This window comes from Brassica rapa, chromosome A02 (genome assembly GCF_000309985.2).
Source record: "Brassica rapa cultivar Chiifu-401-42 chromosome A02, CAAS_Brap_v3.01, whole genome shotgun sequence".
Classification (NCBI taxonomy): domain Eukaryota; kingdom Viridiplantae; phylum Streptophyta; class Magnoliopsida; order Brassicales; family Brassicaceae; genus Brassica; species Brassica rapa.
Genome location: NC_024796.2, coordinates 21079511 through 21097309, shown reverse-complemented (window position 1 = coordinate 21097309; position 17799 = coordinate 21079511). Strand labels below are relative to the sequence as shown.

The following is a 17799-nucleotide window of genomic DNA, read 5'->3' as shown; positions in this document are numbered from 1 at the left end:
TAGATTTTCAAATTAACCAAAATCTAAAAATTTTAAAAAATTTATTAAAAGTTAAAAATCTATTGATCTTATCGTAAAAAAATATTATATTTACTATTTTCAATATAAAATAAAATTTTAAATGATTTATAAAATATTATATTTTAATATAAAAATAGTTTTAATGTAAACTCACCCGCCCGTAGGGCAGGCAACCCCTAGTCTTAAATAATAAAGTTGGCTTATCTGCCCTCTCAGGCGTCCACATCATCATTCACATAGGGGGTTTTGCGACACGTCAGCAGTGTTGTTTCTATGTATTTTTTCTTTGCGATGAGTTTAGTTCTTGGACTTTATTGGGCTAGGTTTGATATACTTAAGTCTCTGAAAACAAATCAACAAAACTAAGCCCAACTAATACATTTCATCTAAACCTAAAGTCTCGCCTCTTTTCTTCTTCTTCTATGTAGCCATTGAATGTGTTCAGACTTTTCCACTTCTTCTTCCATCATAATCTCCCATTCCCATTAACTCAAACCATTATTTCATTCATCAAAACAAAAACAGCTTAACTCACATCACCCTTCCACTTCTCTATCCCACTCTATATAAGACAATGTCGTCATATGCAGCCTTCACACTGCTCAAAACACCACCTTAAGCTACATTGGCGAACACATATTCTTTCAGTTCCACAGTTACATGTGAAGAATATTATATTGCTAGAGAAGCGACTGGTTCGTTTTCCCCAGAGCTCAGGTACAGTAATGATCGTAAGGAAACAATCGATTCCGAAGAAGACGATAACTACTGGTACTCTTTAACAGTTCCTACATTCGATTTTTTTTCTCATTAATTGTTTTTCGTTGATGGTTCTGTTTACCTAAAATATGATGTGCTTTGATGATTTTACTTTCTTCTTGCGATGCTTAACTTAAAAGGAACTTCTCCTGGTGGCTTGATTAAGGCATGTTTCCCTTCATGAAGGTCTCTGATCGTATCCTACTGATCCAAATTGTTGCAAGATGCAGCACCTACCTAAGCATTCCGACAATTGGGTACTGGTAAAAACTCTTTCTGATCTTTTTATCAGTCTAATATTGGATATTTTCATTTGTTTAAATTATCTGAGACCTTTGTTAGACATGTTCACTTTCCTATGGCAGTTGAAAAGGCCAAGTTCTACTACATTGCTGCTTTTTCCCCTAGCATGTATATCACTAGACTCCATACAGTAGGCATGTGAACATGCCACTGCAAACACCAAGGTAAATGGAGGCTGAGCTATGATCCTTCACTACAACCAAGTTCATTGATACTGCTCAGATATCTGGCAGGTGATCACGGTTAACCTTCATGTTCCTTATCTGTGAGTTTTTCATAGAGGTTCAGGAGAAGTACATGTCGTTACCAAATCCTAATACTATTATATCTTACAGTGTCTAATCATTGGAGATGTAGAGATAAGCAAGACTCTTGCTTGAACCAAGTACATGGAGTATGTTTTGGAATGAGACTGAGGCAAGAACCTTCTCCAGGGTTCACGGCTGGGAGGTAAATTGCCATATTTTCGCCCTGTTTTTTTTTTAAAAAAATTAGTATTAACAAAGACAATTTATAATTAATCTGTTTGGTTATTTTTTGTATAGACAATACAAGACGACTGATAGCAGCATCGCTAAAGGGAGTTACTTTCAGCCATATTGGACTCATACTTCTTCCAGTAAGTCTCATTGCCCAAGCATCTGCATATATTAGCTTTAACCTTACAGTCATGAACCTCCCATGACTCAAAAATAAAATATTTTGGTAAGAATTAATGGATTGCTAGAGTTTTATGATTCAATAATGAAGTTCTTTTTTTCTTTCTCTGAAACAACTATGTACATTGGTAGTTCTCTCATGATCTCTGGCAAAGATTTATGAATACTAATAATAATATTATTTGCAGGGGATAGCCCAATGCAGCCACTATGCTCAACATGGGATTTGCAAGTTTGTGTCAGCCTGCAAATTTAACCACTCCATGAGCTCTTATTCTTCACTCGCTGACATGCATGTTGCGCCTTAACCTCTTGGGTCTTGATTGCTCAGCACATTAGCTCCATCATCATCATCCTCTCCTTGAATGACCAACGCACAAAGATTCACTATTCGTGCTCCATTAAACCCAAAATCACAACAAGTGGTGGCTCAAACTGTTGCCTATGAAGTCTCTCCGTCTTCTTCTATGACCGCCGGTGTGAGAAAATTGGATCCTGCTGAGCCAAAATAGGTGACCCATCTAGCATTGAGGTTAAAACTTGAAGCTAAAGAGACAAAAAACTCAAAGGACAGAACCTCACTCTATTCTTTATATCTATTTTTCTTCTTCTTTTTTTTCATTTATCAAATTACCATGAAGTCCATGAACTCAGAAACATGAAAGATCTCCACAAACTAGACAGATGTTTGGGACTAAGTAAGATAGATTGGACAATGATTTTTATTATTTACATGTAAAGAAAAGAGAAACGAAGGTGTATTTATTCTTCCTCTAGCTAGATCATCTTATTTTCTAAATCTAAGCAATGATTAGAAGTCTTACTCCTCATAACTATGTGTGATCCGGGTTCATTTATTCTGCCTGCTATTTTTCCCTTACATAATAACATCCAACTTTCTTTTGCACGTTTATTTCTCTTTCAAAACAAATGGTTTCACTTTTAAAATTTCAGAATTTTATAGCTTGACACATAAAAAATAATAAAAGCTCTCATATATAATCTTAAATGCGATCAACTGATTTGCTACATCACTTTTCATTTTTTTTGAGAAATCACTTTTCTTATGTTGCAAAGTAAAGTCGGTATCAATGACATGTAATTAAGTAATAGAGCTTTAATCGTAGTTTCAAAGTATTTTCCCTCAAATTATTCATTTCTACATCATTTTGTTTTCCAAGAGTTACAAACGTCCATGTCTCTTTTCATTCTGGTTAAAGATAAACACGTCCACGCTACACAATAAATTTTTTGTATCAATATGAAAGAATGAAAATCTACTTTTTGGGTTTGATGATTTTAAAGAGCTATTCATTTCTACATCATTGTTGTTTTCCAAGAGTTACAAACGTCCATGTCTCTTTTCATTCCGGTTAAATATAAACACGTCCACTGTATACAATTAAAAAAATTTGTATCCATACGAAAGAATGAAAATCTACTTTTTGGGTTTAATGATTCTAAAGAAATTTGGTCAACCAATAAGTTCTAACCAAATCATAATCTATTCAAATCAGTTTATGTCGTTGGACAGTTGTTTGCTGTTCTTCTAATGCAATAACATGGTGTTGTCACATACTAGATATAATTGCAACTACATTCTAATTGTACTTTATAGAAACAAAAATACTAAGAGTCCGCCTGAAGAACAAAAATACTTTTTCCGATTGACACTAAACAAAAAAGGACTCGAAAAGATAAGAATAGTAGATTACCCAAAGACAATGTGATTTTAGTATTTGGTTAAAAGAAATTTTTAAATAAGAACATTGTTAAAAGACATTCATAATCACGGATATAATACATTCAGATATATCACAATCAAAAATAAAACTTTAACACATCATTTAAAATATATTAAAATATTACACATAATATCAAGCAAATGCAAAAAAAGAACGTATTTCCATTAAAAATATAACTGAAATGAATACTGAAAATAAAATAGTACAAATATCATAAAATGTAGTTGATAACAAATAAAAATTCAAACGCGTAAAAATTATAAACTAAAAAATATATATATAAATATATGTATATATCTAATTAGAAAAGAAACTATATTTATTATATTCAGTTTAAAGTAAATTTTCAAACTTTTTATGAAATTAAAATACATTTTAATATAAAATAAATTTAGTGTAAATTCACCCGCCCGTAGGGCGGACCAATCCCTAGTATACAATAAAATAACTTATTTAGAAGATCGTTTTCGCTTAACATTACTTATTAGTAATGGAAATATACAATAATTATTGTTTTATAATATAAGAGCAATTATACTAAATGACCTTAAAATAGTTTTTTTTTTCCACCAACATAGCTAACAATGAGGAAAATGATTAAAATAAGTTTCATTAAACAGCCAAAAACTCTTATATCCTAACTCTACGGTATACAAGATATGAGCCCGTTGCGTTGCAACCGGTTTTTGTTCGATGTTTTAAATTAATAAAAACCATAAAATGATAAATCATTTTATTATAGTGTTATGATTGTTTTTTGCATATGTTGTTTGAGATTTATTTATAATTAAAACGTTTTCACACATAAGTTCAAGTTAATATTTGTATTTTATAATCATGGTGCATAGATGAGTTGTTATAAACTTTATACTAAAGATTAGAGAAAATACTATAGATAAACATTAAAACTGAACACAATCCAAAATAAGAAATGAAAAGTAAAAAAAAAATGAAAGTTAAATACACCAATCGAATCAATAACAGCACTATACATGCTCTTACATACTAATTTAATGTTTTATTTAATAAGTTTTTAAACTTTTATTTTGCTTGGATTTTTTTGAAAAATGAAAACATTCTATTTTATGGGAAGGAGCCATGTGAAGCAAAATGTATGCATCCTTTCCTATGCATATAATTCTCCATTATTACCTAACGGATAATATATATGAAAGAACGTGATCATTGCAAAAGCATTTTAAACAATTCGTAATATCTGCAAGAGCTTTTCTGTGAGATGTCACTGAACCTTATTACCTTACCAAAACTAAAAAAGAAATTAATTGTACTATTTGATTTCTGTTCAATTATTTTATATACCACCAACCAAACTTAAGTGCCAAGGGAGAAAGTCCAACCAAGGCCGTTAATGAAATCCAATATAATCTAGCTTCATAATCAAATATCACAAGATATATATTAAAGCTGATCTACATCGCGGCTAGCCAAATGCCCAAAAAAAATCTCACAAACGAATTTTTTCCATCTTTTTTTTAACACTGAAAGATGATTATATTAAACAAAAAACATTACATCAAGAGATACAGATATGATAACTAAAGCTGGATGAACCCAAAATTTAACCTGAACCTATCTTGCATGATGAAAGAGAGGGTAAAACCAAAAAAACAAGATCAAAGTGAAGAGGAGGAGATGCTCCTAAACGACACAACACCAATACTCCATGTGGGTCTTTGAAGAGACTACGAACTAGGAACCTCCCATAGTGAATAAGTGCAAGCAATTAGAAACCAGAGAACCTGAGCTTCAACACCGGAGAACAGAACACTTTGTTCTATAACATTCAACTGAGAAGTCGAGAGTATGACGAGAACGACTAAGAAACGCCAACTGAGAAGCCGTGAAAGATGAGGACTCGATCATATCTAGATCTTCAGCTTTTCACCTTCAGAATCAAACATGCAAATGATCGGATGAAACACTGGAGATGGAAGAAACAAAAAGCTAAACCTGACTCCAACCCTTTGGAAGCGGCCGGAGTCGGTGAACGGAGGCCAAGAGATGAAGAAGCTTTCTAAGAGAGAAGATGGAGTGTTTATTTACTTCAGCTAACCCAGAAAATACGAAATTTTTCCATCTATACTGATGCGCCTCAGATCGTAGAACCCACGTCCTGCTCCTTACCGCCATGGACTAGATTGGTTCGGATGAACCTGGACATTAGGCAAAGGGTCATCTTGACCAAATCGCATGGAAAATGGAGTCTTTGACTATCTTTAATATCAGATCGCATGGAAAATGGAGTCTTTGACTATCTTTATAATTTTCTAGTCAATCTTTGTTATTTCCTAGATATGTTTTTCCGCATTTCTTTATGTCTTTCTTTGACCACAAGAACTATAAATATGTAATCCCTTTCATGAAGTAATACAATCGATGTTCCTTCTTCTTTTGAGTTTATACTCTTTGTTCTTTGCTTAGAACATTTTTAGTTTTCTTGGTGTGGTTAACTCCAAGTTAATCGCCTCTTTCTTGTTGGACCGGTGCATCACATCCGGCAACAGATCGAGTTTTGCTTCCTTGTCGGACATGTGAGTCATATCAGGCAACAATGAAGCACCCTGGTAGTATCATTGGGCCATCCGCAACCTTTTGTGTCACCATTCATTCCATGAGTTCTCCTTCCTCACGGATCGAGTCCATATCTTTCTTTACCGGTCGAGTGTTCGTTCCTTAGGGCGCATCAAGTGGTATCAAAGCCACTCAACCGGTACTATCTATTCATCTTCTCATCTATCGATCTATCCTTCATCTTTTCAACAACATGTCATTCAAGAGGCAGAATGATACAATATCACTGTTCAAGAATTCATAAGTGAATTTAAGCAGATGATCGAGGCTAAGTTTGCTCCGATCCACAAAAGAATTGATCAGTTTGAGACACAACAAAAGCAATCTGTGCCTAGCCATGAAAAACCAGAATCAAGGAGGCTAGCAGCGGAAGACTGGTTTGTAGAACCGGAAAACCAGGCTCAAGGTTCACTTCTTGTCACTAGGAGACCATTGAGCTATGATCTTGGTCTAAACTTTGTTGAGGAGGAAAAGCAATTCGATAGTCCGACGCAAGATTCACTTCTTGTCAGTAGGAGACCATTGAGCTATGATCTTGGTCTAATCTTTGATGAGGAGGCACAGCAAGAAACAATTGAGCAATCAGATCCTAAGGAGACTAAAGAAGCTGCTAAAGAAGCTGCAAAAGAAGAACTGATTCAGATTTCAACTTTAACCCATTTCGATGATATTTTCAAAAGGTATTCTCATTATTCACGACCTGATCCATACATCCTTTATTTTGAGACACTGAAGGAACTAGAATATGGGGAGAAGAAGCTTTGGGCATCTCTAGGTAAATCAAACATGGAAGAGGGAAGGGTTTTGAGTTCGGTTCTTAACTCACAAGTGCAATCAAAGATAACTGAAGCTGTGAATTTTGTCTTTGGAGAATCAGCTTTCTGGAATCCAGCTGACAAAGCAAAGGCTCTGTTGTTTGAAGAATTGAAGCCATATATCAGAACGAAATTTCAGTATAAGTTTTTGGATGTTGGTTGCAGCAAAAATGTCCAGGATGACCTACAGTATTTGGAGGTATGGTTATTTCATCCCAAAGAGTATGATGTTGGAAATGGAACTCAAAGAAACCATCACATAATTTACAAAGTAAGAGATGGGCGTGGAATGATCAAGCTAAAGTTGCTCGCACAACTACAATGGTTGCATAAAGGTGGTAATGTGAACTTGATCTCTATTTCACCCATGTTTCTTTTTGATCCAGGAGAGTCAGATTTGTGGACAAATCCTTTTGAAGAGAAAGAGAATGATGTGCCTCAGATAGTACAACCCACGTACTGCTCCTTACCGCCATGGACCAGATTGGTTCGGATGAACCTTGACAGTAGGCAAAGGGTCATCTTGACCAGATCGCATGGGAAATGGAGTCTTTGACTATCTTTAATGCTAGATCGCATGGAAAATGGAGTCTTTGACTATCTTTATTATTTTCTAGTCAATCTTTGTTATTTCCTATATATTTTTCCGCATTTCTTTATGTCTTTCTTTGACCACAAGTACTATAAATATGTAATCCCTTTCATGAAGTAATACAATCAATTTTTTATTCTTCTTTTGAGTTTATACTATTTGTTCTTTGCTTAGAACATTTTTAGTTTTCTTGGTGTAGTTAGCTCCAAGTTAAACGCCTCTTTCTTGTTGGACCGGTGCGTCACATCCGGCAACAGATCGAGTTTTGCTTCCTTGTCGGACCTGTGAGTCATATCAAGCGACAATCAAGCACTCTGGTAGTATCATTGGGCCATCCGCAACCCTTTGTGTCACCGTTCATTCCATCAGTTCTCCTTCCTCACGGATCGAGTCCATATATTTTTTTACCGGTCGAGTGTTTATTCCTTAGGGCGCATCATATACATAAGAATATTTTTTTTTATATATTCTATCGATTGATCTGGTTGGTTTCTGAAAAAACACATTTACTGTTGCAGAGTGAATTGACTACAAAAAGGTAGACCGTCGTCTGTTACAATCCATCATGTTAACCACTTGGGCATAAATCCAAGTTTCTACTGATGAACCAATGATAATTTAGTTAGAATCGAAGATAGGATTGATATGGGTACACACCAAACTCAAAATATTACTACTAGACTACCCCATTTGGTTATATAAGAAATTTCACATTCTTTGATTGGCTCCTCTAGATGAAATATTGATGAGTGTTTCAGCATATAGATAGGATAAGTTGAAACATATAAGAGTATCGAATCACGTGAAATTTTCCACGTAGTATTCCAAAATACTCCCTCCGTTTGTGAATAAGTGTCACTTTGACACTTTTCACACAGACTAAGAAAGTAGCGGAAATATATGTAAGTCTTTATTAATTACATCTTTCTGGCCAATAGTATTTGAGATAAATAAAATTATTTATAAAACCAATGCAGTTTGCAATTAATTTCCAGCTGAAAGTAAGTATAATTTCCATTGGAATTGTAAAGTGACACTTTTTGTGTAACAAGAAAAAAAAGCTAGAATGACACTTATTATGAAACAGAGTGAGTAATAAATAAAAGGCGCCAGACAAACATTATATATTATATTTTATATATTGTATATTGTATTTTTTTTACGTATTCTGAAATAATATCTTATCTTAAATAATCAAAAAATCAGTAACTATTGTGTATATAATTAAATTGGTACGAACACATAAATAAATTTTATTAATCCAAACAATCACATCTTTTATTTTATATAATATATAATTAAATTTAAATGATATTAAGATATATATATATATATATATATAGAGTATACTTTTAATATTAATATCTATTAAATGATGTTTTCTACTCATATGATTTTTTTATAGCAAAAACATTGAATTGTTAATTACAACATTTTCATTGTAGGACTAATAGTTTTAGTAATTTATAATTTAAAAAAATAAATTCAATGCAATAGGTTTTAAATTTTAAGTTGTCAATATTTATTCAAAGTTTTTATCAAAAAAAATGTTCAAAGCAAATTTCGAGATTAAAATATTTATGTATTTTTTATATAGTATATAGTTTAATTTAATATACATATATATATCTTTAAATCTTAATATTTATTAAATGATACTTCCTAATATATATATATATATATATATATATATATATATATTAAATTTTAGTATTTATTAAATGATACTTCATACTTATATAATTTTGTAATCATTTGTATCTTGCAGAAACAAAAGTTTTAAGCCATGGATCACAAAAATTTGAGTGTGAAACTTTTAAAAATCACAAAAATTTGAATAAAAAAACCTATTTCTCTAAGAATTTTAGGAATCATTTTAGTGATAACATATGACTATCTCATTGTAAGGTTTCTCAAATAATATATAAGATATACTTTGAACTTTCTCATATATACCACTATAAGTAGTAATACGTATTATAATGAACTAAAATGTAGATGGAATAATTCATAACGCGCCCATCGTACATCTACTAGGCTCAATAAATTAGTTAGATGGGAAGAACATTTCCAACTTTTCCATTTCTAGTTCAACATTTTGAAAACCGTGTAATGGAAGATTCACAGAAAGCAATAGAAAGCGAGTAATACCATAAAGGACAAAAATAATCCTACTAAATAAGGTATAACAAAGTTGCAATATTGCAAATTGATTTGATGTGGTTTATTAGGTAGTCGGCGGAAGGCTTGAGAATTGGGTCACAATTGTGCCCCCACTGGGCTCACCATCTCATTTGCGTGCAATACTTTGTCATCACGCGTTCGCCACGCTTATTTTATCAAGTTGTTTTTCCTATATTCGAAGTTCTGTAAAATCCCTAAGATAACCCGGACTAATAAACATATAGAATACACATTTTTAATCCGATCGTTGACAAAAAGAAAAAAATTAATTCGATCGGACATAGATGGAAAGCATTAATGACTAGAGGCTAATATTATTGGAGAGAAAAGAATGTGGTTAAAAGTTAAGGTTTTTTTTTTCTGATTACCATAGTGTGTAGTGTGATCCCAAAATTTTATAAGCCAAATGACTATTCACTACGAGATCCGCAGGATCCGTATTTTATTATAACTTAAAACGCTCCAGTGGTCAAAGAAAACCAAACCAAAGGTGGAACTATCATGTATCTTTCTATTACCACTAGCCAAAACCACTTGGTTAGTTAAAAGTTAAGACTACTGAACCAGCTTCGAAGACTGTAAAATCTCAGCAAGTCTTGAAGAGCATGCATCAGCATAATTTGATGTAAAAGCAGTTATCTTTATCCAAAATAAATAATTGATCTTGGAGAGTTACTAGTTTAGGGTTTTTTTTTTAAAAAACATTGTTTAATAAACCAAATTATTTTGTATGTGTATTATCTAATACAGAAAAATAGCAGTTAATTATAAGCTATGCATGAATATAATAATGAAAAGTAATTAAACCATAAGATAATTATCAACTGTAATTTAGAAAATATAATTAAATAATTTGTGTTAACGTTATTACGATATTTAAACTTCCATGCTGTATAATATTTTAAAAAGTGGATTAACATACAAAAAAATTATTAGACACGATCAAAAACAAAATAACAAAACCCTTTTACGTTTCTAAGATTATCGTTTAATATGTAAAGACAAATAGTTATGCATGGCTATTTAATTAGTACGTGCCAATCATCGACTAAGTATAGATGAAAATTCACTACAGTGGCGACGACAGGCTTGATAAAATGGTGCACATTAGTTTTTATCTGTTCAAAGCATGATAAACCGACGCAATCACTCTCACACCAAATCAATTCTTGATGGACCTGAACACGTAAATCCCACCAATTGCATCGTCTGATCCTCTGAGGATCCACCCCGATGTATAATGTATTACTCGGACAAAGTAAACTCTACAAATAAAACATTACTTCGATAAAATTGTTATATAAACTAATCGGTTACTGTATTTGCATCAAATTAGCCTAAAATGACAGGTTAGCCTAATATCGCTTATGTTGTATATATTATACACTAATTAAATCCTTTTCTGATTTCCCATTAAAATACTCTAGAAATCACCGGTATTACAATGCTCTTTCTATTCATCTTATGCAAGTTCCGTTGTTTCCTAAAGTTCGAATCGACTTTTCCCGCAATATTATATATGATAGATAATCATTAATCAGCACCGAATATATATATTATATATATAACTTAACAATTAATCATCTGGAGACCATCCAAACAGTTTTTGAAACACTGATCACAAATAATATCAATTGAGCTAAATACACCTAGCTACCTCATAAAATACTCCCACACACTTTATATTTGAACCGAACCTAACCTAGCTACTTCGATCATTTTGCACTTATATATACATACATTAATTTCTAGATATCTATTTCACAAGTAATTTTCATATTTCAGTTTTATTCTCCAAAGCCATCTACAAGCTCATGGGGTAGGACCATAAGATCGAAAGAATTTGGATGATCTATATTATTATCACTGGTCCATTGCGCCTAGTTGATTACGCTTTCACATCATTAAATTTTAAACTATATCTCTTTGTAATATTCAAAGCCATTTAATCAGTATAAGTAATATCTCAATATATATATACCATAAAGCAATACTATTTTAATCATCACCAACTAATTAAGTTATGCTAATAAATGGAGCAAATATATGATTATAGATTGAGATACTCTAATCAAAGTCCCATCAGCAACTTTGAAGGAAAGAATCGAATAATTCCATAAGGAAAAGCTTAAATATCGTAAACTATTTTTTAGCAAAGGCATATGATTAAATGGGAAATCAAAATAAACTATTACATTTTAGTTAGCAACACTTAATGAAGAACTTTTGTATTCATTTAATTGTTAAAATTTAACCTTAGAAGGCGCAAGTCACATGCAGCTTCCTCCTAACTCGTCCTTTATATAAACTCACTCACACCACCTCTATCTCCACAACACATTCCAAACACATCTCATTCTTAATCAACAAACATATAACTTACTCAGCTTCACTACCAATCCTTTTGAATTCGATCAAAACACCTTGAAACCTACCTAAACCTTATTCGGTTTTCACTACATATACTATCGGTTCCATCAAACTCAACCCTAGAATGGAGAACATGTTTAGGCTCATGGGAAGTGAAGATTTCTCTGACAGACAACGGTGCATTTGGGTTAACGGTCCAGTTATCGTTGGAGCGGGCCCATCGGGGCTAGCCACAGCTGCTTGTCTCCGCGAGGAAGGTGTTCCCTTTGTGGTATTGGAGAGAGAAGAATGCATAGCTTCACTGTGGCAGAAAAGAACCTACGACAGACTCAAACTTCATTTACCCAAGAAAGTTTGTCAATTACCCAAAATGCCCTTCCCAGAAAACTACCCCGATTATCCGACAAAACGGCAGTTCATCGATTACCTTGAGTCCTACGCTACCCGATTCGACATTAGCCCTCAATTCAACGAGTGTGTTCAGTCCGCCCGTTACGAAAAGACCAGTGGTCTCTGGCGTATTAAGACGGTGAAGTCTTCTCCTTCCTCGGCCGTTTCCGGGTCAGAGATGGAATATATCTGCCGGTGGCTAGTGGTGGCGACGGGAGAAAACGCGGAGAGAGTTGTTCCCGAGATAGATGGGCTGACGACGGAGTTCAACGGAGAGGTGATACACTCTTGTGAGTATAAATCTGGGGAGAAATACAGAGGAAAAAGTGTTCTTGTCGTCGGATGTGGAAACTCCGGCATGGAAGTTTCTCTTGATCTCGCAAATCACGGTGCTAACCCCTCCATGGTTGTTCGTAGCTCGGTAAGTTATACAAATCAAAGTTCCAACTTTAAACTTAGTTTACAAATTTTTATAGTCAATAAAGATTTACCCTTAAGCTAATTTGGTATTTAATTTTGATCAGGTTCATGTCTTACCTAGGGAGATTCTAGGCAAATCGACTTTCGAAATCTCAATGATACTGATGAAGTGGCTACCTCTATGGCTAGTGGACAAGATTCTGTTGATCCTCGCATGGCTGGTTTTGGGAAACTTGACAAAGAATGGGCTAAAGAGGCCCAAAATGGGTCCAATGGAGCTCAAGGTCCTCACAGGGAAGACTCCAGTGCTTGATATCGGAGCTATGGAGAAAATAAAATCCGGCCAGGTAGATATCGTCCCTGGAATCAAAAGGTTCTCTCGTAGCCACGTGGAGCTCGTTGATGGTCAGATATTAGATCTTGACGCTGTTGTTCTAGCCACGGGATACCGCAGTAACGTTCCTTCTTGGCTTCAGGTGAGAAACAAAACAAAACAACTTCAATCTAATAGTTTCGGTAGTTTATTGCATAACAAGTCAACTGAATCTATTCTTTTTGTCCTTCAGGAAAATGACCTATTTTCCAAGAACGGGTTTCCTAAATCGCCGTTTCCAAACGCATGGAAAGGTAAATCGGGACTTTACGCGGCTGGATTCACGAGGAAAGGATTGGCCGGAGCATCAGCAGACGCTATTAGCATCGCTTAAGACATTGGTAACGTGTGGAGAGAAGAGACCAAACGACGGAAAATGAGAACACGAGTGGGTCACCGCAGATGCATCTCAGTTGCTTAGAGGTCAAGTTAGAGTTATTTCATACATTTATTATATTATTTTAAAACGGTTCGGGACAAAAAGTTAAAACAGTGTTTATTTATTAATTCATTTTTTTGTAAAGAAAAGAAGAAGAAAGTATACAGATAAAAAGATAGGGAATAAACAGTGTGTAAAAGAGAGCCCTGTCCTCAAGACCCAACGGTGTTGTTTTTGATGGCTGTCTGGGAATTTGTATTAACTTGGATGATGTGGTGTTTCTCTTTAATTATTTTATTTTTATGATTTTTTTATTTTACGTGTTGTTTGTAATGGTTTATGAAATACCAGTATTAATTCAATGCTACGCATGGGAATATTTTTGATTACGCAAGACCAAATTCAGTTCTGTATCACTAAAATTACACAACTTGATTATTAGAGGGAGATGAATATACATACACAAACCAATAACACATATTTTCGTTTATTAACCGCATACATAAAATTAGATTTGTTTTGAAAATGCATTGAAAATAATTATGTTATGAAAGTTATCAAACTCTTTAGTTTGAGAACATGTGTAATTTATTACTTAGTGTAATTCTATACCACCTTTAAAATATAGTATATGACATAAATGACAAGCTCACATACAGCATCACTAAAACTTCAAACGTACGTCCATTTATTTTTTTTCTTAGAATAGGATCAACTTTTTCATGGCGGCAATTTTGCATCTTTTCAACACTCAAAGTTCCAATCACCTTACATAAACCAAATTATCTCACTGAATATCAAAGTAATGACCGTAGAACTTTAAAGTGGTGAATTACCCGAAACCCGAAATACCCGAACCGAACCGATACCCGAAATGCCCAAGCCTACTCGGGACATTCATACGACACTAATTTTGAGTTAAAGTATCGAGATTGAATAAGAAAGAGTATAATCATTTCCTATTCTATTGTTAAACGATGGTAGTTCTGGTGTCGTTTATGATTTGTCAGTCAAATTTTAAAGATATGGGAACAAAAGAAATAAAACATCGTTGATATGTTTTGTTTTAATCATTATCTTGTTTTAATTGATTTTTAAATTTTTTTAAATCTAAGTGATATATGGCAGAATTTGGTTGGTCAGGCGTGTTTTTAAAAATATAGAAGATAATAAAACTAAATATTTTGACCATACATGTGGACATTATCTTCTTATGAATACTTATGAGTTTGTGTTTTATTAATTCAAAAACAAGCAGGATAAGTTATTCTTTCTATTTTCAAAATTTTTAAATCAAACATCAAATTATTTACGTATATATAACAAAACTTTAACTAAAATATGTTTTATTATTGTGTTGAAATTTTAAGAACACTCTATATTAATAATTTAAGAAAATATCTTTATACAAAAAAATTTCTTGATTAATATTTAATTGTAAATTGTTTTCTATCTTTTTTTTTAACTTTATAATAGAAAATATTATTTCAAGATAACAACATAAGATGTAAGAATTTTCTTATTTTTAAAAAATCTAATATTATTAATATAAATTTCCTTTTAATTATATATAAAAATTCATTAAGGATGTCATCAAATGCAAAAAATCACATCACAGATAATAGTATAGATAGATAATGTATTAATATATGTTTTTATTGTTGATAAAACAAATAATGGGTTACTCAAACGACAAAAAAAGTTGGTCCTTTTTTTTCCTTTTTTTAATCATGTTTAACATTGAAGTTCATTTTTCATTGAATTGTTTTTATTGGAAAATAATTTGAAAATGACCACTTATACTCCAATATACATATATCACGTTTCTTTTTTTTTACACAATGGGTAAACCACAATACAGCATCATATAATCTCTAATTATATTACATATGATAATCAACTACCTACAATATGTCATATTGATGAGCATCTCGCATAATGATTTTAGGATGAAGCTCTACGCAAAACACTTAGATCGACAGGACGGTTCTGCATGTATGACATTTTCGATGAATAGGTTCTCTCTGTAGTAGAGGACCACAACGAACAACACTACATGCAACATTCTGGAACCTTCAATAAGCTCTGCATTCTATAATCTGTAAAAAATTGCATTGTATGAAACTCGAACTCCAAACTTGAATATGGAAACCTTTATACTTTAACCACTGTTCTATGGTGCTTCTAAATATATGTATATATTATTTACAAAAAAATTTAAAATATGTTTTTAGGAAATAAAATTTAGGAGATTTTGAGGCCAAACTTTGAGTCCACTAACAACTATTTATGCTTTTTAATCACTGTTATGAACTTCTTTATAAAATTCTCTACGCTATGAATCATTCCTCTGTGTAAGAGTTTTTTTTTTGCCATCTGTGAATTTCATTTCAACAATAAGGACAACTAGATTTTGACCAGTGCAGGTGCACGAGTATATTTTTTTAAAAATATGTTTTTATTTATCTTTCATGTCAATAATATAAGGGTTAGGGTTAAGGTTATGTTTTTTTAGCCAAATAAATAATAATATAAGAGTTAGGCAAACTACCCGAAGTCCCGAACTGAAGAACCGAACCGATCTCGATCCAAAAAGTAGTACCAAATCCAAACCAAAATTGATTAAATATCTAAATTATTCAAAATTTTGGTTTTTAGATAACCGAAACCGAATCCGATCTGAACCGAAGTATTCCGGGCACCCGAATATATCTGAAATATATTTATATACATATATATTAATTATTTTTAGATTTAATATATATAAAACATCTAAAATATATATGATACTTTTAAGCTGGTTTAAATACTTGAAAATATATACAAATAATCAAAAGTAAATATATAAAATAGTAAAAGTGTACTTAAAACACCAAAAATACTTAAAATAATTATTGATTCTCTATCCAAATATTTGAACTAAAGTAATTTATATGTTAAGTTTAGGTATTCTGACATATGTTATTCAAATTTATATTTATTATATTATTTTGTTTATAGTTTTTGAAAAATTTAAAGTATATAAATATATAATGAATTTTAAAATTTTAAAAGTAATTTAAATGGGTTATCCGAACTCGAACCGAACCCGAAATAATCCGAAGCGAACCCAAATTGAAATTTAAAAATATTAGAATGAGGCTGAAATCTTTAACTCCAGAAACCCTAAACTCAAATAGACCTGAACCGAACCCGATTAGGTACCAGATAGATAGTTTCTCATAATATAATTGACTTCCAAATTTTCTTAAAAATATGAGCCAATTACTTTTTTTTTCCTCTTAATATACTGTTATCCATGTTTCCAAACAAACCTATTTTTTAAAACTACAATCTATGTTTCCAAACAAAACATCTTTTTTACAACTGCAATCCATGTTTCCAAACAAACCTAATTTGTACTTGAGTTTTAATAAGATAGATAGTTCATTACAAAGTACAAACAATCAATCCATCCATCCTATACTAAAAAGGATTGGGACTGGGGCTGTAACATCACAGATTTGGAGGGGACGGGTTTTACAAGATTCTGAGATGTATTGGTGATACTACAAACTTACCTTTTAATCCAGGAGGCGTTGTTTGTCTTACAAAGTGTGGTGTTGTAATGGTTTATAGATATATCAATGGGATGGACAGAACAAGTGTGAAAGTTGTGACTATATTCACAAGTTAGTCAGAGGACACGGTCCAGTTCTGCATTTAGCACAACGACTTCACAGGGTGAGTTCACATTCAGATGGTTCCATCTTTGTTCATTTGAGGCGTGAATTGCAATATGTGAATTGGTCCTCTAGCTGGGAAGAAGCTGAGAAACCAAAACAAGATTCAGAGGTTAAAGAGGGGTTGTCATGTTTGGAGTTCCAATTTTCAAGTGAGAAGATCACAATGTCCAGGACAAACACTGGTCAAGTTGAGAGTCGTGTCACTGATTCATCATCTCCAAAGTGTTTCATGTGAAAAGACCACCTGAGATAATATTGAGTGATGTGGATTCACTGTTTTGGGGGTTTCTCAGAATTTTTATGCATGTGGATATCAAGAAACTTGGTCTTTACTGAAGGTGAAAACAACCACGACTTGCTGCAGAAGCAGAAGCAACTACATCAGGTTCCAACACTGTTTTCCTGTTACCATCATGCCAGGAAACAGCCTTCTGAACATTAAGCTGGGAATCTATCCGAAAGCTGTGATCAA

General features: G+C 32.7%; 1 protein-coding gene across 2 annotated transcripts; it reads left to right on the top strand.

Annotated features, from left to right (window-relative positions):
• Nucleotides 1–11373: 11373 nt before the first annotated feature.
• LOC103848845 (probable indole-3-pyruvate monooxygenase YUCCA5) lies at nt 11374–16454 on the top strand. 2 transcript variants are annotated; one of them, XM_018655961.2, is made up of 3 exons: nt 11374–12851; nt 12955–13326; nt 13417–16454. In XM_018655961.2, the coding sequence occupies exons 1-3, from the start codon at nt 12165–12167 to the stop codon at nt 13555–13557; spliced, it is 1200 nt and encodes a 399-aa protein (XP_018511477.1). In that variant the 5' UTR covers nt 11374–12164; the 3' UTR covers nt 13558–16454. The 2 variants fall into 2 exon arrangements, with proteins under 2 accessions (XP_018511477.1, XP_033140610.1); XM_033284719.1 differs by having other exon boundaries at nt 12955–16454.
• The last annotated feature ends 1345 nt before the right edge of the window (nt 16455–17799 follow it).